At 38.3% G+C, this 26,140-nt stretch overlaps 1 protein-coding gene across 3 annotated transcripts in view; it reads left to right on the forward strand.

Annotated features, from left to right (window-relative positions):
* The window catches only part of PDCD10 (programmed cell death 10), a 47,044-nt gene extending 21,144 nt beyond the window's left edge, over positions 1–25,900 (forward strand). For all 3 annotated transcript variants that reach the window (XM_072618552.1, XM_072618555.1, XM_072618554.1), the window contains exons 3-8: positions 6,156–6,209; positions 11,064–11,181; positions 17,606–17,732; positions 22,630–22,708; positions 23,282–23,364; positions 25,415–25,900. In XM_072618552.1, coding sequence (XP_072474653.1) covers positions 6,156–6,209; positions 11,064–11,181; positions 17,606–17,732; positions 22,630–22,708; positions 23,282–23,364; positions 25,415–25,496 — 543 coding nt within the window. In that variant the 3' untranslated portion in view covers positions 25,497–25,900. The remainder of the gene's footprint in view (positions 1–6,155; positions 6,210–11,063; positions 11,182–17,605; positions 17,733–22,629; positions 22,709–23,281; positions 23,365–25,414) is intronic.
* Positions 25,901–26,140: the final 240 nt, after the last annotated feature.

Consider the following 26,140-nt stretch of genomic DNA (forward strand, 5'->3'; position numbering starts at 1 on the left):
ATAGGTATTCACTTTCACATTAGGGTGAGGTCCTGAGTAAGTATGGTAGTCTCTACTCTTACTGCCTTTTAAGAAATTCCTGGCTAATGGGACACACTAAGGAAGAATTTGAGAGCCATTTACTCCAGAATCACAAGTCAAAAGTATTTATGTGGTTATGGAAATCCAACATGCACCAGATTTCACCAGATTCATTAAGAGTAAGCTTGGCTAATTAGCTATTGTAAAGTACAGAGTTCTAAGTAAATTACCCATACATATTTTATGAATTGGAGCTCAGGGTTACATTATGGATTAAAGGGGTTCTTAGATACTTTGTGATTTGATCTTAAATCAGAATCCTCTTGTTTATTACGTGGAGAATAGCGAATTCCTTTCATCCTAATTTCTTATCACAAAAGAAGGGAGAAATATGGATCAGAGATATTTTCCTCCCCAAAAAAGATAAACTGTACCTTCATTTCTATGCCCTTTGGAGGAACCATTTTCAAGGTAGATATGATTTTGAAATGGTATATTAATGAGGTTTTTTTAGATTAAGTATAGGTTTGAAGTGGCTAGAATTGATGTCCTTTATTAAGGGTGATGACCTGCTTCCTACCAATGGTATTTCCTTAATAGAAAACTGACAGCGTTCCTTTTAGAAATACGTGGAATGTCTTATTTTTTCATAGAAAAAGAGGCATTATGTTCTATTGTATTGTTATATTGCTAGCTTTGGACTCAGAAGTCTGGGTTCCAATCTTGGCCTTCATGGATATCTCCTTTCTGACCTTGGACAGGTGAGTCACTCGAAAGGGGATTGGGCTAGATGGCCCATGAGCTTACCTCCAGCCCTAGACTGATAATCCTCCAGGAAGAAAATTTTCAACCCTTGGTTCCTCCAAAAATAGCTTAATGAATAACTAGTCGTTTCATTTCTTATAACTCAATTCTGCCTGGTTTTTTTCCTACTTAATAATACTTTGATAAAAGTTGGTTGCACTTGCTGAACTTTGTATTTTACAGAAAGGTCTGTCTTGATGGGGCTATTTTAAAAATTCTCCTAGCTAATGCTGCTTGCCTCACAATACACATAGTATCTGAAGAGAAAAATGAAATTCACAGCTTCTCTGAAGTACAAATAAGATTTATATTTTATGCAGTCATTTTCCGAGTTTTTATTCCTGGTTAACTGTTTACACTGGCTCTGTGAACTGTGTTCTAAATTGACTAACTTCTGCTTGGAAGGACATAAATCTTTGAGTAAAACCTATTCACTTTCTTTTCCTTGCCTATATCTGCTGATATCTTTGTGACTGGCCTGAGTCCATCCCATCTGAATCTTCATTCTACCCTAAGCATTGATTCCCACAGTTTTGCCCAGGTCACACCTACACAAGTAATTTACTAGAGGAAAGAGCACGTGATTTTTTGTTGAAAGTTTACATGTAAGACCCATCAGTTAGCTTTGTAGGTACTAGAACTTATGGACAGGTTTTGTGTAGGCTGCCTGAAAGCTTTCATCAAGATTCATCAAGAATCGTGGTGGAGGTTGAGAGAAGGAGATATTTTGGTCCTAGATCTCAACCTGGCTTAGAGACCAGGAAAAAATGCAGAGAGATACAGGCTTTTCTCTGGATGGATAAAGTAGTGTAAGCTGGGCTTGCCTCTGAGGTTAGTGCTGTAGTTGGACTCATTTAACATTTTTACAAAGGATCTGAAAGAGCTTGGGTTCTGTGAACTTTTCAGGTTTGCAGATAAGACAGTGGAATGACAAACCAGTAGTGATAAAAACTGCAGGAAGCCCTCAGAAGTGGGCAGAAGAGTGGCCAGTGACTTTGTAGAATAAAATTAAAGATCCTGAGAAGGACATTCAATCAGCAAACTTTTTTAATGTATGCCATATTCAGATACTATTGCTAGGTAGTGAGCATATGAAAACCATGTAGGACCTAGTCAGGGGCAAGATGACAGGTACACAACAAAGGAAAGAAGGGCACAAGCATTTCATTAAATGCTTAACTATGCCCCCAGGCACTGTGTTGGGAACACAAATAGAAGTAAAAAGAAACAATTCCTTTTCTCAGAGAATAGACATTCCAGTGGAGGAAGACTGCACACAGAAGGAAGTTAAAAAGCCAGTAGAGGGATAATGAAGGAGGGCATGATTGGGAAGACAGGAGGAAGTCAGGCAGACAGCCTGAGGCCCTCCAGGAGGAACTGTTCACCAGTGGGAGAAGGGGCAGGATTAGGAGTGAGCTGCCAACCCCTGAGCACAGAGGCCCCAGGCCCTGAGGGATGGATGGATGAGCGAGCACTAGCTCAGCATAGTTTTGAAGTCCAAAGAAAGTCAGGAAAATGTGTTTCATTTGGGCAGTGTTCAGTTTGACATATTGTTGAGCTGTCTGGGTAGGGAAATATATCAGTGATTGTAGTGTAGTATTGGAGTTCAGGAGAGAGATTAGGTCTGGGTTTCTTTATGTGGAGATGAGGCTTAACCCCCATTTCAGTAATTAAAATAAGGCCTTTCTTCAAGGTGAAGCTCTGATTCAAACATAGGCAAATGATCTCTAATGTCTCTTCCAGTTAAAACATCTGTATAGCCTTATGAACCTCCCCATAGTCATATTTCCTTCTTTTTAGAGCATTTATGCGCTCCATTCATTTGAAACTATTCATCCTCCTGGATATCTTGTCTTTCAAGAAAGATCTCTAAGCTTATTGATAGAGACTGCATCTTCTTTGTCTCTTCCAGAGCACCCTTACCCAAATCAGTCAGCAAGCGTTTATTAAACACCTGCTGTTTACCATTCACTCCAGTATGCACTGGAGCTACAAAGACAAAAATGAAACAGTTCTTGGCCTCAAGGAACTTACGCATAATAGTTCTTTGATTAATAGTAGATTAATTTTTTAAGGAGTTGTCACTGTTTACTACATCAATAAGCTATCTTTTCCATACTAAGGGAATGATCATTAATTTCAATTGGCATAAGTTTATGCTGACCTTATACATAGCTATCATAGAAATTAAACTCAGCAATTTTCATGACAGCAAAAGTAAAAGAGATCCTTGAACCTTGAAGGAAGATATTTAAGACAAATACATAGTGGGTCACTTGCTGTATAGATATCGATCTATATTGTTTATATGTTGATTCCCCCCATTTGCTTGTAAGTTCTTCAAGGGCAGAGGTTGTCCTTTTCCTCTTTTCCTATTCACAGCACTTCATACAGTGCCTGGCACATAGTAGGAGCTTAAAATGAATATTTGCTGACACACTATCAATTATAAGCAAAGACACAAAAGAGAAAAGTGTCTTCCTTCCCTTTTTTGGTGAAATTCTCATTTGTGCTTCCCCCACTCTGATTGATTGATTCCAATATAATTTCTTGAAGAATAAGACATGTCAAGTTAATCTCATTTCCTTTTCTGACAGAATTACTGGAGAAGTAGATCATTGGAGAATACTATAAAAATGGCTTATTTAGATTTTAACCAAGCCCTTAACAATCTCTTTTGCTCTCTGTGCCAGACAATGGAAAAATAGGTAGATTTGGTAAGAGTGAATGACTGAACCCAAAGAGTGGGCATTAATGGTTCTATATCAAGTTAGTGCTGTTTATAATGTTCTAGTACTTTGGGTAAAGGTATAGCTGACATCTTGTCAGATCAGTAGGTAACAAAAAGCCACAAGGGGTGGCTGACACACTGACTAATGACGCCAGAATGGTATGGAGAAATTAGAACATTTGACTGAATGTGACACAGTGGAGAGGTGGTGGTTCACAGGAAGGACTCCAGTTCGATCCTCTTTACTTTTCCCTCCAGTCTCATCCTCCTATCCCATTCTAAAGGGTTTGACACTGGTAATCACTATCCCTTTTGATCCTTATTCTGCCCCCAGCTTCTTGGAAACTTCCCTACCCTGGTTCCTTTCTGACCTTTTTTTTTTCCTTAGACTTCCATCTGTTTATTTTGTATTCTAACCATATTCTACTGTTACGTTCCCTGATCTTAGCCTGTCCTCTCACTTTTATGCATTCCTACAGACAAGCCATCTTCCCATTGAATTATGGATACAGTAAAGTGATTGTTGTCATCTTTCCTGGGCCAGCCTGTGTGGTTCACAGCATCTGTTAGTCTTGAGAACCTATCGATACCAAAATTCCAAGTTAAAAATGCTACATTATTTACAGGGAGATTACTAGTTTATTTTGCTTACTTTGATGCACATTTCTTATGTTTGGAGTCAAACGTTTTCTTTGCCTTGAGGGATTAATAAGCATATTTGTTGCACAGTATGAGATATACTCCAGACTTTTGTTGAAATGTTTTACTCTCTGAGACCTAGAAGGCAGCAATATTTTCCAATACTTAATAGTTCCAATAAAAACTGACGCAGCCTAGCTTTGTTGACTTAACTAGCTTCTTCATTGTCCTTAGGGGCATGGGAAACATGAGCCAGATGAAGTTGTTGGTTATTTTGAGGTTGGCCATTAATGCTTATACGCATGAAATTGTTTTTATAAAAAGAGTACATTAAATGATTTCTTTAGATGGAGTCTCTCAGGCTTTGGAATAAGCATAGTTATCCTGGAATTATGACTTTTATATTTGATAGAATATATTAGAAATATCAGATTGATTTAAACTCATGACCAACATCTTATGTCACTGTTCAGTTCACTAAGTATTTATTCAGTGCGTAGCATATACTAGGCTCTGAAGGATACAAAGATGAATAGGAAACTGCTTACATAATACACTCAGCTGTGCTATACCAAAATCTGCAGTTCTAAGAATCATAATGGAAAACCACAGGGCTTATGGGGGAAAATGAGGTCAGGGACATAATGCCTAAATACTTAATGACACATTAAAAGAAAGATAGGAATCTAGTCAAGATGACAACACGGTTTTGCACATGTTAAATGTTTAATAAGAGATACATAAATACTGTAATAATAAGTAGCAGCGTCTGTGGTCTGGGGCTGCTCTCTGAGCCCTGTTTCCCATGGAACCAGGCTGGCAAAGCCTCATACAGGGTGAGTAGGCCTCCGCTGAGGCCAAGGTTGGAGGGGAGATGATATAGACCAATCCTCCTCCACCCGCAGCTCCTGCTGCACCTGAAGATACACTGAAAATCCGGCCCTTTGCCTTAAAAAAAGAACAGCAGTTTGCTTACTGAAGTGGAGGCTGGAAGGGATGCAGCGTCTGAGTTCCTGTGAAGGGCTGCAGTTTTCTTCTGCATTCCTGCTGTTTTCTTGATAATGAAATCGTGTATAAGCAAACGGGACAGTTGTGCTGTGCTTTAACTGTTCCCTAATTAGTCATAGAACAAATTGCAAAACAAGTGTTACAGGAGAACTAAGTGTTGTATAATTCAGAATAGAATATAAAAAGTTCTTTTGAGAGATAGAGAACAAAGAAGTGAGGAAGTATGTGTCCACAGGTAAGCTGGGTGGCTACATCTTCATCAGGGCTGTTTGTAAACGAAGATAATGGATTGTTTGGAATTTTACTTTTCTTTCCCTCTCCATTAAAAAGCTAAAAAGCAGTGTCATCAGAGTAGTTAGGAGGTGAGAGGAGAAGCCAGAAATAGGAAGGAGTCTTTTTTTTTTTTTTCCAATTTAGGTCTGTGACCATGAGCATTTCGTCAAATATTTGGTCAGCCGAAGTCTAACAGTAGTCATCAGATACTCCTCAAACCCAGGGAGTTATTTAATTGTAACCCAGGCAGAAGGGAATTCCCCATGAACCAAGGGAAAGTATTAGTTCTGCTAAAAGACGTGTCTCCTTAAAACATATCAAATAGAATCTAATTTTCTAACACAGGTAGAGAGCACCTAGCCAGGTGTGTTGGTTTTAAATTAAAAGACAGACCTAAGACTGTATTTAATTACAAGTTAAATATTTATCTTTTATTTTAAAAATTAATAAAGAAAAAAGGTCTATCATCTGTAATTCTTGGTGGCTTTCTAATGACAGTTTTGTGTAGGTAGGCTGCAGAGTCAGTGCCCTGTTGACAGTTTAAGGACATTGACAAGAATTGTTGCTAATTGAATTATGGTTCCGGCAAAGTGATTACTGTAGAGTTAAGATTCTGATAGGTCACGTATGCTCCCTTAAATAAATTGGCATTACTAATGACTTTAAACTTTTATTACAGCTAGAACGAGTAAATCTGTCTGCAGCTCAGACACTGAGAGCAGCTTTCATCAAGGTGAGATGCGCATAATTTATTAGAATGATTAAAATAAGTTATTTATGAGTAAAGCCATTGCATAATCATTGCTGACTTTCCCTTTTAATGAAAAACTTTCTCAGGTGCCTTTGCTTTGGACTCCTTTCTAGAAGGAGAGGGAAACCAAAGGAGGAGGAGAATAGGATCTTAAAGCCTTTCTCTCCTTCATTAACTTTTCATTGTCCATCACCTAGTGCTTTCAGTGTTGGTTTCTTTTAAATATTTCTCTCCTTAGACATTGGGTGTATTAGTGATATTATCATGATTTGAATAGGAATAACTTCTTTGTAGATTTGCATCACAGAAGATGGTGGTCCTTGACAGTGTTGACTAAAAGCAATGGTTTGTTAAACTCCAAAACTGTCTTTTAAGTGGGATAGAAGATTGGTGTTTCATTAGCCTAAGGACATTTTCGGGGTTTGTGGGGAGGACGGACAAAAATCTATTTTCTCTTGCCCCCACCACCACCACCGCCAAAAAAGGAAACTGAAAATTTCTTCTAACAAGTATGGATAATTAAGCAAAGACAAGTTCCCCTAATGTCTCTACACAAAAATGCGTGTGTGTTATTCTCTACCCTAAAACTCCTTTTGTCAGGAGGGTGGATAGTATGTTTCATCATCATTTCTCTGGAACCACAAATGGTCGTTATATTTATCATAATTCTTACAGCTTTCAGCTTTTGTTGATACATTGTTATCATTGTATAAATTGTTCTAGTTCTGCTCAGTTAATTTTTCATTACCTATAAGTCTTCAAAATTGTTCATTTTGATAATATTGACGATGTCATATAGGTTTTTTATCTGGTTTGCACACTTCACTCTGCATCAGTTCGTCTGAGTCTTTCTAGGTCTTTTTTGATACCATCTCTTTGCTCTTTCATTGTGGCATTCTAGCCCTGTCTTGTATTCATGTCCCACAACATATAAAGCCATTCCTCACTTGTTAGACAGACACCTCTCACTTTCCAGTTTTTTTGACACTGCAAAAAAGGCTGCTATTCATATTGTCTTCATTTGTGTTAAGTGCGCTTATCATTGGGTATAATTTTACTGTTCTTCAGGTTGGTGTGATTTTTAAAATAATGTGTTGATTAAAGTTATATCAAGTTTTCATTTGGATTTTTTACCAATGACTATAAATTCATTCAGATAAATATTTTTATGTGTTATATCAAATTGAGCTCTTGATATCACCAAATGACTTGCCTTACTGTCTTTCCACAAATCCATTTCAATTAAACATAATGTTTTCAAATACTGGGGTATTTTTAATACTTAAAAGATACAATTAATCTTAAAGGGTCATAAAGTCATATGTTTTTTAGATCTTATAGAGGATCTTAGAAATCAGTGGTAGGGATGCCCAGGATTGGAGAATGGCCAAACAGTTGTGATATATGAATGTAATGAAATATTTTTGTACTGTAAGAAATACTGAATAAGATGAATATAGAGAAGCATGGTCAGATCTACAAGAAACAATTCAGTGAAGTCAGCAGAGCCAAGATAACACTTTACACAGCAATGTGAATGGAAAGAACAGTTACATAAAGAAACTGAAATGGAGTGTAGTCAAATTAGGAAGATCACGCAGGACTCAAAAGAAGAGAGAGGAGAGGATACCACCAGCCCCTGCCCCTTCATGGACATGGGAATTCTGACTATGCTAATTTTTTTTTTTTGACTGGGGGGGCGGTGATTTAAAAAATAATTATTAAATAGGATGGCTCTCAGAGGGATAGTGAGGAGAACTATGATGATGTAAAAAAAACGAAAAACATCAATAAAAAGGTAGTTTATAAAAAATTAACCATATTTCTTCATGATTGCAAGAGTGTGCCATCATGTGGTAGTATCTCAGGACGCTGTTTTTCTGCTGTGAGTAGCGTATATTTGAAGAGCACATTTTCTCTACAAAATGGCATGACGTTAGCTATGACTTTACTAGCTTGTATGACCATCCCTGTGGTTCATATGCATTACCAATTTATAACTAAAAGGGGTCTTGAAAGTCATCTTAACCTGGGATCCATTAATTTTCTTTTAGTGCTGATAGCTGTATTTTAGTATAAGTGGTTTACTTTGTCATCTTTGGTATTTTGTGCATTTAAAAGCATTATTTTGAAAATGGTCCCAAAAGCTTTATCAGGCTGAATACTGGACTGGGGTGTGGGGAGGAGAGTGGAGGTTTTGCACGACACACAAAAAAAGTCTTAGAAATACTGAACTAGAGCCCTTCATTTCATGTTAGATGAGGAAACTTTGACCCTGAAAAATCAAACGATTTGTGGCTACTTTTTTTCCTTCTAGGTATTTTATCTATAACTAGGATAACCTTGCCTGGTATTTAAAGTTATACCAGAATTCTGACTACTTTATCCTAACCGGTAGACTTTTCTCAGGTTTGGGAAATGTTATGATGGATGTAACATTGTTTTGCTACTCTATCACTGTTGTGTAACTGATTTTTCATGAGACTTAGACATTATTCTCTATAAAAGGAGGTGGACCATAATCTAAAAAGCACTAACCCATTAAAGTAGTGAGTTGTGAATGTAATGGTCCTGTGTAGCTGAATGAATTGGTAGTAGGAAATTGCCTTAACCTATATTTCATGTAATCTGTTTTTTGGAGATGAGAGAAGGCCAGACCTGCGATCCCATTTCAGGGAATTCCCAGTAAGGAAACTCCCTCTCAGAAGTGCAGATGACATTTGTTCTGCAGCTTATGTTTCCCAGTTGTTGAAGCACTAAGAAATTAAGTGGGTAGCCCAAGATCATTAAGCCAATTTTTGTGCAGCCCTTGAACTCAGGGCATCCTGACACTGCGGCCTGTGAACTATTCGCTCTGCCCTTCTGCCCTTCATGGTCTTCACAGTGATAGCCTACATTTATACAGAACTTTAAAGTTTACAAAGGGTTTAACATGTTACCTCATGTGAGTCTCACAGTAGTCTTGGGAAACAGGTGTTATCAGAGGAGGAAACAAGGCCTCAGGAAAGTCATTTCAGTTGTGTCCAACTCTTTATGACCCCACTTGGGGTTTACTTGGCAAAGATACTGGAGTGATTTGCCATTTCTTTTTCCAGCTCCTTTTACAGGTGAGGAAACTGAAGCAAACAGGGTTAAGTGACTTGCTCAAGGTCACACAGATAGTGCCTGAGGCCAGATTTGAGCTCAGGTCTCCAGGCCCAGCGCTCTAAACACTGTGCCACCCAGCTGCACACTAAGGTTACACAGCTAATAAGTGTATGAAATGAGATCTCAACCCAGTATTTACCTTTTTTTTTTTTTTGCTGGGAGAAGACCATAGAAGTCATCTAGGTCAACCCATTCATTTAATCCATAAGTAATATAAAGCCTAAAGAAATTAAGTAGTTTACCATACCATAACTAGGAAATGTTAGAGGTCTTCTGACTGATGCAGTATTGCCTCTCTTTAAACAGAATCCCTTATTTAAGGACAATCTTTTATATGTCGCTAGATAAATGGATATAAGTCTGTATTAATTCCTGTCTATATACAGGGTGTCCCAAAAAGTCGTAGTGCAGTTTTAGTCTTTAGTAGTTTGAAATGACACTAACACTTTGGGGACAGCCTAAATACAAAGAGTGCTAGGTGTAGTGTTCAGGAGTATAAGTCAGTGCCCATACTGTGACCAGCAGAATCCAGTAGAGCACACTTTATTGTTTATCCTCTATCAAAACGAGTTAGCAGAAGCAGTAGCATTTGACAGCAGTCTGTTTCTTGATTGAAACAAATGTAAATGTATGTTCCTTATTTCAGCCTACAACCTTGAAGCATGTCTCCTGCAATTTAACAAAAACTAAATACCATAATGCTATAGAGGCAGCGGGAAACTGTTCTTGATGACATCAGAGCTAAATTGAAGAGGTTAAAGTATACTTGACATAAATAGAAGCAAGAAAAATTACCTTCTGATTAAGATCATAAATTTGTGCCTATCTTGGCCACATTATGCAAATATGAGGACATGACCAGTGAGAAGTATTAAATTGGCAGATATCCCTGAAAGAAATAGTAAAGCTAAAGTGTGACTTTTAAAAGAACCAAAAAAAAAAAAAAAAAGCACAGCAGACAAAGGTAGGGCCTAATTTGGATAAACTTAAAACTTTTTATGAGCAGATTTAAAATGACTGGAAGATTTTGTTGCCTGAGGGAAGATAAGGAGTAGCACATGACCTGGAAGTTCATCAGTGGGTCCTTCTCAGGTGGTAGCTAGAGATTATATTATGTCACCAATCTGAAAGCCAGACAAAGAAATAACATTCTCAGGACAGAAGCAGTCGGAGGAATGGAAATGACTATGGGAAAATAGTTAGGGATTCTATTGCTCCAACAAAATCTATAGAAAATATTCTGTGCATTTTCTGAAATGGTTAAGAGTGGATGTTGAAATATTGGAAAAGCTGTAGAGATAAATGCCAGCATGATCCTTAATCCAAAATACAGTCTTGGAAAACTGTACAAATTGGGGAGGGAAGTATGTCAAGTCAAAAGTAGGAGATTTTTGTTTGTTTTGTCCTTTAGGAGTATAAGGTAGAGAGTTTGAAATAGTCAATATTTTTTCTCTCAAGTAGAAAATGGGTGGTTAAACTGTAGTGAAAAGTTGTACTGATGCAGAAACAATGGCCCAACTCCAGAGATGATTGCTGTCTTGAAGAAAGGGCTACAGATAAGTCTAGTGGTTATCTGTTGGACTCTAGAAAGCCCAGTCACGTAGACAGATTGTACCTAAAAGCTTAGGCTTGGCTTCAAAGTGCTCATTTGTTTTCTCTGTTTCAATTTTAACTTTCTCCTTAATCTAGGCTGAAAAAGAAAACCCAGGTCTCACCCAGGACATCATTATGAAAATTCTGGAGAAAAAAAGCGTAGAAGTTAACTTCACAGAGTCCCTTCTTCGTATGGCAGCTGATGATGTAGAAGGTATCAGATATCAGAACCTACGTTTATAATTTTGTTCCTTGAAATTGTTGAATAGCATTTTCCTAAGAATAATGAATCTTAGTAAAAGAGATTCGATTCTTTGGAAACGAAGCTATATGGAATAAAAAATAAATGTTAAATTTTTAGTTGAGTCATTTACCATATTAATGCTTTCTCAGTCACTGAACTATTAGCAAAGGTCACTGAATGGTTACATATATAGATTTTTTTAGAACTTAGCTATTTAAATAGAACAACTCAATTCTGATCCTGCCCTCATACAAAAGGATTTCAATATGCATACTGACTCTCCCTCAAACACACTTAACTGTTGAGCTCCTCTGCTTCTCCATCCCACCTCATCCACATACAAAGATGGTCATGTCCTTGATCTTGCCATCACCCACAAATGCACTCCCTCTAGGTTCTGGGACTCTGAATTCCACTTACCTGACCATCATCAGACTTTCTACCTCTTGTTGTACTTTCCATTACAAAACCCTGCTCTGTGTCTCCACAGTGACCCTTGGTTGTCTCCCAGACCCACATCTCTACCTTTTCTCTGTCTTGGACCATTAGTGAACCAGGTCAATTCTGCTCTTTAGTCCTGGCCCATTACTGTATTGCTGGTGGCTCCCTTTGGATCACTCCCACCATCAACCATAATAGAATACAATGTTTGGGGGTTTTTGTTATTAAAAATCAAAATGCTGTAATTGTCTGTGAATGTGATAAAGCTGAAATTCACTCCGTATATTCTTAAAATGTTACTGTTCCATACCTGAAGTCTTTTAGGCAGGAATGTATTGATCAGTTGGCAGTGGCAAGGGGTTTAACACTAAAATGACCCCTGTAAAGGTCCAAGGTTGAATACTTTGCTGAAATTGACTTTTTTATTTATGTTTAGTCTGGCATCTCTTCTGAAGTCCTTGTTCTGTTGAATAAGCATTAGTAGGTTTGTAAAAAAAGTTCTGACCAGGATTATATAACAGTTTCAGCATAGACTTTGGCATTTTTTTTAATTTAGCCAATGAAATGTTAATGAAAAGTTAATAGTAATGATTAATTAAATTCTTCATCTGTCTCACTTGCAATGCAAATAAATATGTATTTCCACCTTTTAACTATGATTCACTAGATTGTAAGGTCTCTGAGTCCAGGCATGGTATCTTTTCCCCTTGTATCTCTCTTTGTACATTTTACACAAAATAGCTACCTAATGAAGCTATCCATCTAATTTAGGAGGTGCCTTTTATGTGCAGAGAATTATTCTTGGCACTGAGATACAAAGGGATAGTTCGTGCCCTTGTGGAAGAACAAGGCTGTTGCTGTGATATGATGCTAATGGAAATAACCCTAATAAAAGTAATATACAAGTGCTTAAGATTGTTATGTAATCAGTGAAAATCTCATAGATGTGTTTGCATTAGAACTGAAGCTTGATGGATGAGTTGGACTTCTTTAGACATAAAAATGAGAAAGATGGCATTCCAAGCGTAGATGTTAAAATACGCGAGCCAGAGTATCAAGACACAACGTTGCCTTAATGTACAGGTGATGATGTATCCTGTGTGACAGACCTGTAACACCAGCAGTTTGGGATAAACTTGGTGAGGTAAGGTGTTACCAGGCTGTGGCAGGCCTTAAACAGCAGAGTGAGGAGTTGACGCAGTTCAATGTGTGTAGGTATGTCATGACGATATCTCCATCTATAGGTCTAATCTGGTATCAATATAAAGGAAAGAGAGTTGGGGTCGAGGGAGAGACAAGAGATTAAAAATAAGAAGAGAAATGAGAGCTGTTTAAGAAAATCATGAAAAAAGAGTTAGTATCTTGGTAAAATATACACAAAAATGTGCTGAAGAAAATAACTCCTTTAAAATTAGAACTGAACAAGTGGAAGCAAATGACTCCATGAGACATCAAAAAACAAAATGTGAGAAATTAGGAAATATCTCAGGAAAAATTGATGTAGAAAATAGAGATAATTTAAGAATTATTGGTCTGCCTAAAAGTCATGAACAAAAAGTGTCTTGACGTTTTTCAAGAAATTATAAAAGAAAACTGCCCAAATAACTTAGAACCAGAAAGCAAAATAGAAATTGGATCTATAGGTCATCCTCCTGAAGGAAATGCCACAATGAAAACTCCCGGAAATATCCTAGCCAAAATCCAGAACTCCCCACTCAAGGAGAAAATACTGCAGTTAGCCAGAAAGAAAGACTGTGGAGCCGCAGTCAGGATCCCACAAAATTTATCAGCTACCATGGTAAAGAAGCAGATGGCGTGGAATGTGATATTCCAGAAACTGCAGGAGCTAGGATTACAACCAAGATCACACCAGCAAAACTGAGTGTAATTTTGCAGAGAAATAAATGGATATTTAATGAAAGAGAAGATTCAAGAATTCCAGATGAAAAGATCAAAGTTGAATAGAAAATTTGGCGTTCAAATACAAGATTCGAGAGAAGCATAAAAAGGCAAACATGAGTGAGAAATCATAAAGAACTTCATAAGATTAAACTGTTTACATTCTTACATGGGAAGGTGACACCTGTAACTCCTAAGAATTTGGTTATTATTAGGGCAGTTAGAAGGAGTCTGCATAGAGAGTGTGGATGTGAGTGTATTATATTGGGATGATCTTAGAAGAAGAAATGGAATGGTGGGAAAGAGATTCACTGGGAGAAGAGAGAACCAGAAGGGGAGAATGGTGTCAATTATCTCACATAAAAAAGGTACATAATTGTTTAAATGGGAGGAAAAATGGGGGCAGAGAGTGGGCAATACACGAACCTCACTCTCATCTGAACTATTTCAGGGATAGATGATTAAGTGTACAGCTGAATACAAAAATTCATTTTACCAAAACAGGGAAATTTGGAGGGAAAGGGTGTTAGCGAAAAGGGGGTAGGGGAGTGGATAAGAGGGAGAGTAGATTAAAGGAGGCAGTGGTTAGAAGCGAAACAGAGAAGGGAGACGGAATAAAGAGAAGGATAAATGAAAGATAATAGAATGGAGGGATCCTAATTGGATGTGAATGGGATGAACTCACCCACAAAGTGGAAGGAGGTAGCAGAACAGTTTAAAAAGTAGAGTCCAAGAACATATTGTTTACAAAAGACACTTGAAATAGAGGGACAACAGTTCAAATAAGGGACTGGAGCAGAATCTGTTATGCTTTAGCTGAAGTAAAAAAAAAAAAGGCAAAAGCTTCAGTCATGAGGATCAAACATATCAAGGGAATCAGTATTTAAAAAAAAAAAAAGGGGGGGGGGGGATGTAGCAGTTCCAGAACTGTGCTACACAGCAGTTATCATCAAAACAGTGAGATACTGGCAAAAAGAGTATTTGACCAATGGAGTACACTAGGTCCACAATATACAGAAACAAATGAACACGGTAGCCTAGGATTTGAGAAACTTAATGATCCAGATTTTGAGGACAAAAACTCACTATTTGACAAACTCTTCTTGGGAAACTGGAAAATAGTCTGACAGAAACTCGGCACAAACCAACATCGCACACCACATACCAAGATAAGGTCAAAGTGGATAAATTATTTAGAAATAAAAGATGATATAAGTAAAATAGAGGCACATAGAAGAAATTACATGTCAGATCTATGGATAGTCTAAGAGTCCATGACCAAACAAGAAGTAGACGTGTTCACAGAGATATAGATAATTTTGATTACATTGAATTAAAAGGAGTGTGCACAAATAAAACCAATACACCTAAAATTAGGGGGGGTAAAAAGAAACTGGGGAAGTAATTTTACAGTAAGTTGCTTTGATAAAGGCCTCATTTCTCAAATATATAGGGCACTGAGCCAAATTTATGAAGCCATTACCTAACTGATAAGGGGGTCAAAGCCATTACCTAATTGATAAGTGGTCAAAGGATATGAATACATAGTTTTCAGAGGAAGAAATCAAAACCCTTAATGGTCATGTGAAAAAACATTCTAAATCCCTAATATTTAGAGAAATGCAAATTAAAACAACTCTGAGGTACCACCTTACTCATCAAATTGACTAACATGACAGAAGAGGAAATTGACAAATGCTGGAAGAAATATGGGAAATTGGGTATACCAATGAACTGTTGGTGGAGTTGTGAACTAGTCCAAATATTATGGAGAACATTTTGGAACTGTTTTCAAAGGACTAGTACCCTTTGACCCAGCTGAACCATTCCTAAGTCTATACCCTAAAGATATCAAAGAGAAAGAAAAAGGACTCGTGTAAAAATATTTACAGCCGCTTTTTTTGTGGTAGCAAACAGTTGGAAACTGAGGGGATATTGGGGAATAGTCAAACAAGTTATAGCATATAAATGTAACAGAATACTACTTATTCTAATAAACGATGAAGAAAGTGGTTTCAGAAAAACCTGAGAAGGCTGATATGAACGTGAAGTGATTGGAACCAGAACAGTGTACATGTTTACAGCAATGCTGTAATGATGATAACCGTGAAAGACTTAGCAACTTTAAGTAATACAGTGATCCATAATAATCCCAGAGGCCTCATGATGAAAAATGCTATCCATCTCTAGCTAGATAACTGATGGAGGGGAAATGTATTTAGCCATCCACAATGGAAAAACAAGAAAGAAAGGGGCAGTGGTAAATATTATATTTGATTCACAGTATTTATTAAGTGCCTACTATGTGCAAAGAAAACACTGTACCTGGTCTTGGGAATATAGATGAAAAATCTCCTGCCCTTCAGGAGCTTCCATTCTGCAGGAGATGGTGTAAAATGTCTATAAAGAAATTCAAATCAGTTTGAATGTGGAGACATAATTAACAACTGGAGGAATTGGGGGAGACTTCACTGACAGCATCCAGCTCCTGAATGGAAGACTTCGTTGTTTCCATTTTTCAGAAGTCAAGTATAATTTCGTCATCTTGATAATATGTATATTCATTTTAACTAATTACAGATTTTAAGGAAATATTTGACAAATGTTGCAAAGAGGTGAAGGAGAGTGAGAGCTAGGGAAATTCCATCAGGGTAGCGGTTAGTATCCCATAAAGAGAAATAGATTTGATAGAACTGTAGGGACCAAAGCCAGTCTGGTATTTCTAGAAATTTAGTGGTGCAGAAAAAGAAGAGATGTCTGAGAGATTTGTAGGCTCTCTGCATACATGACAGATAAAAGTACAGTTGGGTATTGAAGATGGGAAAATGTTTAGAGGAGGCATTTTAGCAAACAAAGTATGGAAGGATCATCTCAATAGTAAAGGCATGGCTGACGTCATAGGATCACACCTTTCTAGTGGGTAGAACCATGACTTTGTTTAATGATGCTCAACAACCCCAGAACAGGAGAGAGGAAATCAGATAGCAGGTTTCTGCTTAGGGTTGGCTCAGCACTTTTGGAATCAACAGCAGAAGACAGGAGGTGAGGGATTCGACAGTGGCAACTTGTGAATTATGAAGATGGCACGCTATAAAATCAAGGCCAGCTGTAGGGGGCAGGTGACACCAGAGGTGGAAGAGGTAGGCTGAGAGGCGACAGGTAGAATGTGAGGGTTCATCAGTCATGACGAGGGAAAGAAGAGAAGTAGAAGGTTAAGAAGTTGTATTCACAGATGGTTAGGTATCCAGTGTGAGCCTAAAGTGTGTTGTGGAGATGGAGATCAGGAGTTTATTCAACTGCAATTAGTGTGTTCCAGGGGTTAGAAGGAATAAGATTGGATTAAGTGCTTGATTTGAATTTTTTGTATGCCTTTGAATCCAGATGGAACTAGCTTCTTTAAAATCCTAGATATTGTGTATTCCCATGTGTATTGTGTTGAATTTTTTTACTGACCAGAGTTTGACTTGCAAAATAGGAAATAAAGTATGTTCATTCTTCATAGTGGGAAAGTGCTACCATGTTTCTCCAAGAGACCACTCTTCTGATAATAATTCCTAATGGGATTTACTTAGAATCTTTTTCATTTAACTTCTTTTGGGTTGAGAATTAAGTTATAACTGACCTCTTTAAAAAATCTCAATTAAGAAAAATCTGTTTCCTCTCCCTCCTCCATTGGGGAAAAAACAAAAACAAAACCCTGGTAATAAATACGCATAAACAAGCAAAAAGAAATCTTTATCCCATTGACCATGCCCAACAATCTGCGTCTCGTTTTGCACCTTGAGTCTCTTACCTCTGTCAGAAGGTGACTGGTACATTTCATCAGGCTTCTGGGGTTCTGGGTGAGTATTGCATTGATCAATTTCTTGGTCTTTGAAAGGCTTTTTGTTTTGTTTTTTTCTTTGCAGTGTGGTAGTAGTTACCACGTTTTTCCACCACTACCTTCTTGGTCAGCTTTTGTCTTTAAGATTTTGCACTTTGGCTGACACATTTTCAGCCGTAGGACTTGAGTTAGACCTGCAGATAACTGATATTTTGTTTAATATTTTGTCAGAATATATGATCGAGAGACCAGAGCCTGAATTCCAGGACTTGAATGAAAAGGCACGAGCACTTAAACAGATTCTCAGTAAGATCCCCGATGAGATCAATGACCGAGTCAGGTTCCTTCAGACAATCAAGTAAGTGTTGGTTTGCATTTCATTGGAGCAGTCGCTGAATGTTTTCATTTTATTCCATGTTAAAATTGATAGTTTTTAAAAGGTGATTGTTCAGTTCCAAATTACTATATTTATCTCCAAGTTTGTTAAATGTGCAGTTTAGAAACATGACAGGATTGTTAAATCGTACACTTTAGTTATTATGCACATATAAGGGAAAGACTCAGAAGCAAGGTGAGTGAGTAGTATGCAGGGCATACTGAGGAAAAGCAGAGAGGTTCTATTTAGTGTGCCAAGAGCAGGGAAAACATGGAAGACTGAGTATAGAGCAAAAGAGGGAACTCAGGATAACCTTCTGGGAGGTCCCATGTGTAGAGAAAAGGAACCAGTAAAAGTCTCGAGGTTGTGCCAGATGGGTCATGGAGGAAAGACTTCATTTGTGGTCAGAGGACCTTAGCTCCATCTTTGGCTCTGCCTCTGACTGTTCTGGTGGCACCGCCGGTCAATGCACAGTCTCTTAGGACCTCAGTTTCCTCATCTGTAAAATGAGGGGCACAGCTGAACTGATTTCTAACTTCCTTTCCAGTTTTAAATCTTGTGGACAGAAATCCATCTTCAAGTATTTGAAAGGCTGTCTTGTGCCAGAGGAATGAATCTTGTTCTGCTTGGCCCCAGAGGGCAGAAAGCTAGGGGTGATGGGTGCAAGTTTCAGCCAGGCAAAGTAAGGTTTGGAGATAGGGGAATGAGTGCAGTGCCAAAGTGAAACAAGCTGTCTTTGAGTCTTACTGCATTCAGAATGACTTATGGGTAGGACTTATGTAGGAGGGAACTTTTGTTCAGATATGGGCATTAACTAGACGTCTAGACTAGAGGCCCAGAGGGCCTCTTAGAGACCAGGTACCAGGGGCAGAAGGATGGAGAGGTTGAATGCCTTGGGGGAGATGTTAGATTTTAAAAAGCTAGAGGTTATTGACAGGAAGCAGGGAATAATAAGGCCAACAGTTATAATAGGGCTCCCATTTACAAAGGGATATAGGTTTGCAAAGCACTGTACAAATGTTCTCATTTTATCCTCACCACATCCCTGGGGGGTAAGATTCTTCTAATACCCATTTTACACATTAGGAGTCTGGATGAAAAAATGTAAGTGATGTTCAGTGTCTGTGGCCTGACTTAAACTCAGGCATTCTGACTCTAGGATGACCACGTATTTAGAGCTTTGTGGGTCCTTAGAGATTATCTGTCCAACCCCTCACTCTGGTGGGGAGGAAACTGAGGCCCACTGAGGTGTAGCTTGATTAACTTATTATTGGTATGTAACTAAGCCAGTCATTGAATTCCAACATCCAGGACCCTTTCCATTACTCCAGACAGTATCCCATTGTGGAAGATTGAGCCCAGGGGTAGGGTTGGGTTTATGTTGTGGTTTTGATTTTATAATTTCAAAACGTAAAGCTCTTTTCAATCTGTGTATCATTTTGAAATTAAGTGTTAGGAAATTTGAGATGTAGAATAAACATTGTATTGTTTACTGGACTCTGATGACTTTGGAGGAAAGAACAGTTAACTTGCAAGTTTAAGCCATCACCCTCCTGATATCACTGGTCCTCCTCAGGTATTAAAGACAAATGAGACCATTTTCAGGGATTCAAATCAGTTGTTTCTTAGGAATTCCTCTTAGCTTGGAAATAGTTTCACCACTGACCTGTGATTTCATCGGCAGAGGAAATTCCAAGCTCAGCAAACTCCCTCTACGCATGCAGGTCAGCACCTACCCTGCAGGGCACTGACAGGTTAAGTCCAGGGCCCAGGGTCCCATAGCTAGTAGGTATTAGATGTGGGAAGTGAGCCATCCTTTCTGCCTCAAGCTCTATTCACTATACGCACTGTCTTTGATACTTAGTAATGCTTCCTTTATTAATAGAAAGTATCATTCCATTTAAAAATGGCTAAGTCAATACCTAAATTGGTTTTCTTCAGAAACAAAGAGGCATTAGAGTATGTAGAAAGAGCTGGGTGTTTGAGGGGTTCAGAATCTTTCTTGTGCCATGGGTCCCCTTTGACAGTCAGAGGAAGATTGTGGACCCATTCTTAGAATAATGGTTTTAAATACATAAAATACATAAGATTACAAAGAGAGGCACTTATATTGAAGTGGAATCAGTGAAATATTTGTAGACACAGACACACACACACGCGCGCACGCACACACGTCCCAAATTCCAAGTTAAGAACCTCCATCTTAAAATGAGACCACAAGCTTTTCTGTCTTAATACAGCATATAAGCTATACTGTAATAGGGCGTTTGTTCTGAATACTTTGTCAAGATTGACATTTTGCCATCTTTCACATACCGTAATACCAGTTGGGCCTCTCAGTGAATGTATTTAGCATTTAACAATGGCCATGGGTTGCCCACGCACCTCACTGGCCAAAGCTGGTGGTCTTACTCCCTGAAATTTCATTTATATGCTCACAGCATAGAATTGAAATCTCAACCCTGGGCTCTAACCAGCTGAGAAATCTGACAGTTCTGAAGTAGCAATTGATATGTACTTTTGTTGAGGATTAATAAAGTTTCAGGTGATTGAGAAATGAGAGACTTTGGAGTTCAACTGGTCAGTCCCCTTCCTATTACAAATAAGAAAACCACGACCTATGTGACAGATGATTTAACTAGAATATTAGCCCAGGACATTTTCTTCAACACATACTATCCTGAAAAACCTATTGATAATTTTTCATAAGGCATTTGTTTCAGGAAGTACTTAAACCTTGAATTTTTAATTTATTTATAAGGTAGCAGATCCTTGGGTACCATGCAAAAAATAAATCCTGTCATATTCCATTTTTGAATTATGTCCTGTTAGTAGTTAAGAAAAATCTAACCTAATATTAGTGAATATATTCTTATTTTCCCATTTAGAAAACAATTCATTTCAATCAAAGGTAGAGGATCATGTGGCTTTTCTTCTTAGCGGGATCCTGGGTTTATACCAGGATCACCCCAACCCAGTAGGCTTCTGTTTGCTTTGAAGTAGAAGCCAAAGAAACAGTTGCGTAACTGACAGCTACTAATGTTAAACAAGATGGGTGGACAAATGTCATTTCTATAAAAACTCAGATTTGCAGTATTGAGATGTTTTTAATCTCATGTATTTACTATGATTCAGAGTTTTCATAATATTAGAGGCAGAGGAGGAGCCCCAAGAACTTTTTTTTTCTTATTTCTGTGTAATTCTGCTCCTTAGAGTTTTTCCAGCTCTTATGTAGGATTAGACCTCCTCTAAAGAGCTTAAAACACACTAACCTTGGTTTGCCATTTTAAAGAGGTACCAAGCTCAACTCAAAATTTGTGATGCTTAAAAAAGTGCTAAATTAATAAGTCTTCTTGAAAGAGGCATCAGATGAGCTCAGGATACATCAGGGATCCATCATTTCATTAAAGTCATTGTTCCCTCTGCTGGCACAGATCACATCCTCTGCACTGACCAAAAACTCCATACTTTCTCATAAGGAACTTCTTTGCATTGAGCTAGATTTGTGAGTTATGTCCTGCATTAGACTGAGCTCCTTGGAGGCCTGAACTTGTCTTTGCCTTTTGTGTCACCAGCACTTAGCACAGTGCCTAGCACCGTAGAGGAGCTTGGATTGTTTGAGAGCTTTGGATCACCTCACCAGGACAAGGCATCAGAGTGGACTTTAATAGATTCTGTGTTTTATTCCATGTGTTTGTATTGTATTCTAGAAGCAAAGATATTGAATGATAGCCTTGCAAAAGATTAATTCAGTAGAAGTTTGCCTAGAAGGAATATAAGGCTCTTCTAAAACTGTAGAATGGTTGAAAGTTCAGAACTCTAGAAAAAATAAAGTCAAGGTAGAATGTGTCATTTGAAAAGGAAAGCCTTGTAGGTAAGCTAGAAATGTAAAAACTAATTGTGCACGGGAGGTGAAGATTCTAAGTCTCGTTCTCTTTCTCAGAGATGGGAGGATGGGTTAATAAATGAGATGGTATCCCCCAAGTGTGGCATTGGTCATTTATGTGGAGAAGGTTAAGGGAAAAACCAAAAAGCTGAATATTTTCTGATATGGTCTGTTAACTCTGGGGTAAAAGTGCTGAAGTGAATGTCAGGAAAACCTGAGTTCAAATCCTTCCTCAGAAACTAATTGGCTGTGTGAGCTTAGGGAAGTCACTTGTCTCAGCTTCAGTTTCTCAATCTGTAAAATAGGTATAATAATAGCACCTACCTCACAAAGGTGTAATAAGAGTTAAACGAAATAATATTTATAAATGTTAGCTATACTCTATTATTTAAAAAGAGTTTAGGCCTTGCTTGTTAAATTGAAAAGTTGCCAGGTAATAGATGGGGGTTTCTGAGGGAATTGAATTGAGTTACATCTTGGAGAACAGTTTTCCATTGTTGAGCTAGATATGAAACCTGGAGTAATGCCTGGTAGGAGTGAAACCTAGAGTGGGGGAGTGGATTTTCTATGGGAGACTTAGGTTTGAATCCCACATCAGCTGCATAGTCAGGAGTGGGAGTGGGGACCAAAGATCCTTAAGGAAGGAAATTAGAGATTTCAGAGGAAAAACTAAGGGTAAGATGAAATCACTCAAGCAGCACTGAGTAGTGAGAAGATCTCAGGGACCCGGTTTAGGAGGATGGAGAGCCATCCTGTGTGCATGTATGCTCTTTAAATGTCAGGTTTGCCAGGATAGGTATGGCTTCTCCATATTTTTGCATCAGAATGACACAATTAGTCAAGTTTGGGAAATAAGGAGTGTCCTGGGAAGTCAGTTTTTACATTGAAGCTCCTCATAGGAAAATCATTTTTTTTCTTTTTTTAGAATCCATAAAATGTCTATATTAAATGTAACAGATTTCAAAAGCTGCTCAATTTTTCATTCCCTGACAGGGATATCGCCAGTGCAATAAAAGAACTTCTCGACACAGTGAACAATGTCTTCAAAAAATATCAATACCAGAACCGCCGGGTAAGTTGGGTAGAAGGACTGTCTCCAGCAGCCTCGGTTGTTTTGACCCCTCATTCGTTGCAGGAAACCCTTGTGAGGTAAACCCTTATAAACCAGTATATTCCTGGCTCTTCCATTTGAGTGTTCCTTGGGTGTGATGGACTGGTCCTGACCAGAAACCTGTCATCTTGATGCAGGATTTATGATTTTCTCAGCGTGGGGATTCCCTTCCCCTATGCAGATCACACCGACTTTGCCTTAGTGGGCAGTCCCAGGGAAGGGCTGTGACTAACCTTCTGGACTACATCTCCCTAGTCATAGCTGAGCAGAGCCTTAAGCAGCTGACATGCAATTAATCCATTGCCTTCTCCCTATCCTGAAGCTTTTCCAGCTTTGTGTAGGACCCTGCTGGTCCGATCTTAGGAAATCCAGGCTTGCCCCCTCTCCCCCATGATGTCTTGGGGTAGGTCTGGATGGCAGCAGTTGTCTGTTGATTTTCACTGTATCAGAGGCCTTCACTGAGTGTAACTTATGTTGTGGTATTACAGGCTCTTAGCATCTTGTAATTTCACTCTTTGACTTCTGTCTCTTTAGGCACTTGAACACCAAAAGAAAGAATTTGTAAAATATTCCAAGAGCTTCAGTGACACTCTGAAAACCTATTTTAAAGATGGAAAGTAAGTTGAGTGACAATGCTGTGCTTTGATTTAGTATGCAGGTATAGTTTTCAGTGAGAAGTCGTAAAGCCATCTAAGGAAAACTATCCCATAAATATTAAACTTGTATTTAAGCAACTAGTTCATCAGGGAGTTGTGGGGAAAAGAGAGAAATTTTGGATCAAACATCTTAAGTTTATGTAGTCGGGATTGTATTTTATCATACCACACCTTGGTATTGGGACATCGACAGCTTGTCAGTTCTAGCGATCACAGTACTGGGAATGCACGGGAACTATCTGAAGTGCTTAGAGCCCCTGGCCGTCTTTGTCCTCCACGGCCCTCAGGGAATCCATCTTAGCATGTGGCCATAGCCCTTTGACTTCTACTTAGGCTCTGGAAATCTTGCTGACATTGCAGCGTTCTGTCAGAATTTTTGTACCTTCTAATTCGTCAGTGGTGGGATGCGCTCTTCTGGGGCTGCCGCATTTTCAGAGAGGGTGCTTCACTGAAGTCAGGAGACCTGGGTGAGAATCTTAGCTGTAGTGCTTATCAACTGTGTGATTGTAGGCAAGTCAGGCAGCCGTTCAGAGACTTTGTTTCTTTTTCTTTTTGGTAAAATGGAAGAAGCAGTCCTTGTTCTGCCTGCCTGGAAGGGTGGTGAGGAAAGTGCTTTTTCCACCAGGAGATGCTGAGTAGTCAGTTGTGGCAGCTGCCTCTATCCTTATTGTCCCTCATGTGCTTTCAGCTGCCATATTGGGTCTCCTTGGGCTCAGTCTTGTTAGACTTGTCCAGGCTGATTCCATATTGACTGTTTGCCGTGCCATAGATTGAGGATGCGTACGTACTCTATAAATAGTCACTTGACATTTAGCACATTTTAAAAATCAGATTCAGTTCAAAGCAAACAGTTTTTTAGTTGGGAATGAACACAATGATTCAGCTTCTTGAACTTCAACATAGAACATTTTTTTTATGTTGATAATTGTTTTAAAAACTGACATCAATTTTTCCTGAATTTCTTTATGCTGAATCCAGTAATATACCAAATACTCTCAGTGGATGAATTTAGCTTAATGCAGTGATGATTTCTGACTTTGAGTTAATTAACAATCCTGTCAGAAGAAGACCCTTTGAGGCAAGAATCCATTTGAAAGCCTCCCTTTGATGGTTGAGGCTTATCCACAAACCTGTTGTTGCTGCTGTCCATATTATTCAACATTGAGCTTTTGTTAAACAGAAATGATGTTATTGGTTCATAAGCAGGACATGGGTTCACACTGATTCATCAGGGCTTTGACTGGGCCCCCCTTATAATTAGGTGGCATATTTGAGGGTGAGGATGCAGACTTTATCAAAGGAAAGTAACTGGCTTTTTAGGGGATGAAGTTCATGTCGTTAGCATTGTGATATTATCATATGAGTGAACCTGTGTGTCCTAGCAAGTGGGCACTAGTAGAAAATGGTAGAGTTTAAAGTCAATTCTGATCTTTGAAAGCATTTCCTTTGTCTGTATAGTGTACATTGCAGTAGATAAGTTGAAACTGTTATATAAAGTGCATATTTTCAAAATTTACCTCGCGTTCGGTACTGCTCGTTCCCTGTTAACATTGATAAATTACTTGTGTCTTTCTCTGCTGTGATTTTGTTTAGGAGCTCTTCCATTTCTGGGGAGGTTGAGATGAAAAATTATTGGCTAATTAGCTTGAACTGTGCACATTTCACGTGGTGCCGTTTGAGGCATAAATTTGTAGGAAACCCAGGATGGGATGTAGGATGATATTGCCTCATGGCCAGTCATCTTTAATTTGCTGTTTAGTACCAGAGCTGTCACCCATGATTGGCATCCCACTGTCAGGTAATGGTCAGTGCTAACCACTGGGAGTTGTCCGTAATGCAACTGACATCCCACGAGAACAGTGGCTTCACTTTGGAAAGGCAGTCATGTGAATTGCAGGATCATTTTTACTCTGACTTTGCAAGTTGTGTTAAAGATTAGAATTTGTTAATATGTGAGTCTATGCTTCCAAAAAGTGTCTAAAATACTACTCTTTGTGTTCTTTTGTGACAGGGCAATAAATGTGTTCATAAGTGCCAACCGACTAATTCATCAAACCAACTTGATACTTCAGACCTTCAAGACTGTGGCCTGAAAATTGTATATGTTAAGAGCTGTACGTTTCAGTGGTGGTGTTAAACTGCTGCCTTTACTGTAAATTTTAAAGTTGGACTGTATAAATTATCAGTCCCTCCTGAAGGGACCTAATCCAGGATGTTGAATGGGATTATTGCCATCTTACACCATATTTTTGTAAAACGTAGCTTAATCATAATCTTACACTGAAGATTTTGCATCACTTTTGCTATTATCATTCTTTTAAGAATTATAAGCCAAAAGAATTTACGCCTTAATGTGTCATTATGTAACATTCCTTAAAAGAATTGTAAATATTGGTGTTTGTTTCTGACATTTTAACTTGAAAGCGATATGCTGCAAGATTATGTATTTAACAATATTTGGTGGCAAATATTCAATAAATAGTTTACATCTGTTAAACATTTCTTTACTTGAAAAAAAAAAATATGTGTATCATCAGAAGACCAAGAACACTTGGGAACGTCTGCGAAACTTCTAACGGAAGCTTATTAGCCGTTGGTCACATTATAGAACAAGAAGAGTTCATATATATAATATATATGTAAGATAGTCCTTAATCCATTTGGGCAAAAAGTTGTTAGTGAAAGTGTTTTCACTAATTACTGTATGTGAGGTACTGAAATATTTTTTCCATTATCT

This window comes from Notamacropus eugenii, chromosome 6 (assembly GCF_028372415.1).
Source record: "Notamacropus eugenii isolate mMacEug1 chromosome 6, mMacEug1.pri_v2, whole genome shotgun sequence".
Classification (NCBI taxonomy): Eukaryota; Metazoa; Chordata; class Mammalia; order Diprotodontia; family Macropodidae; genus Notamacropus; species Notamacropus eugenii.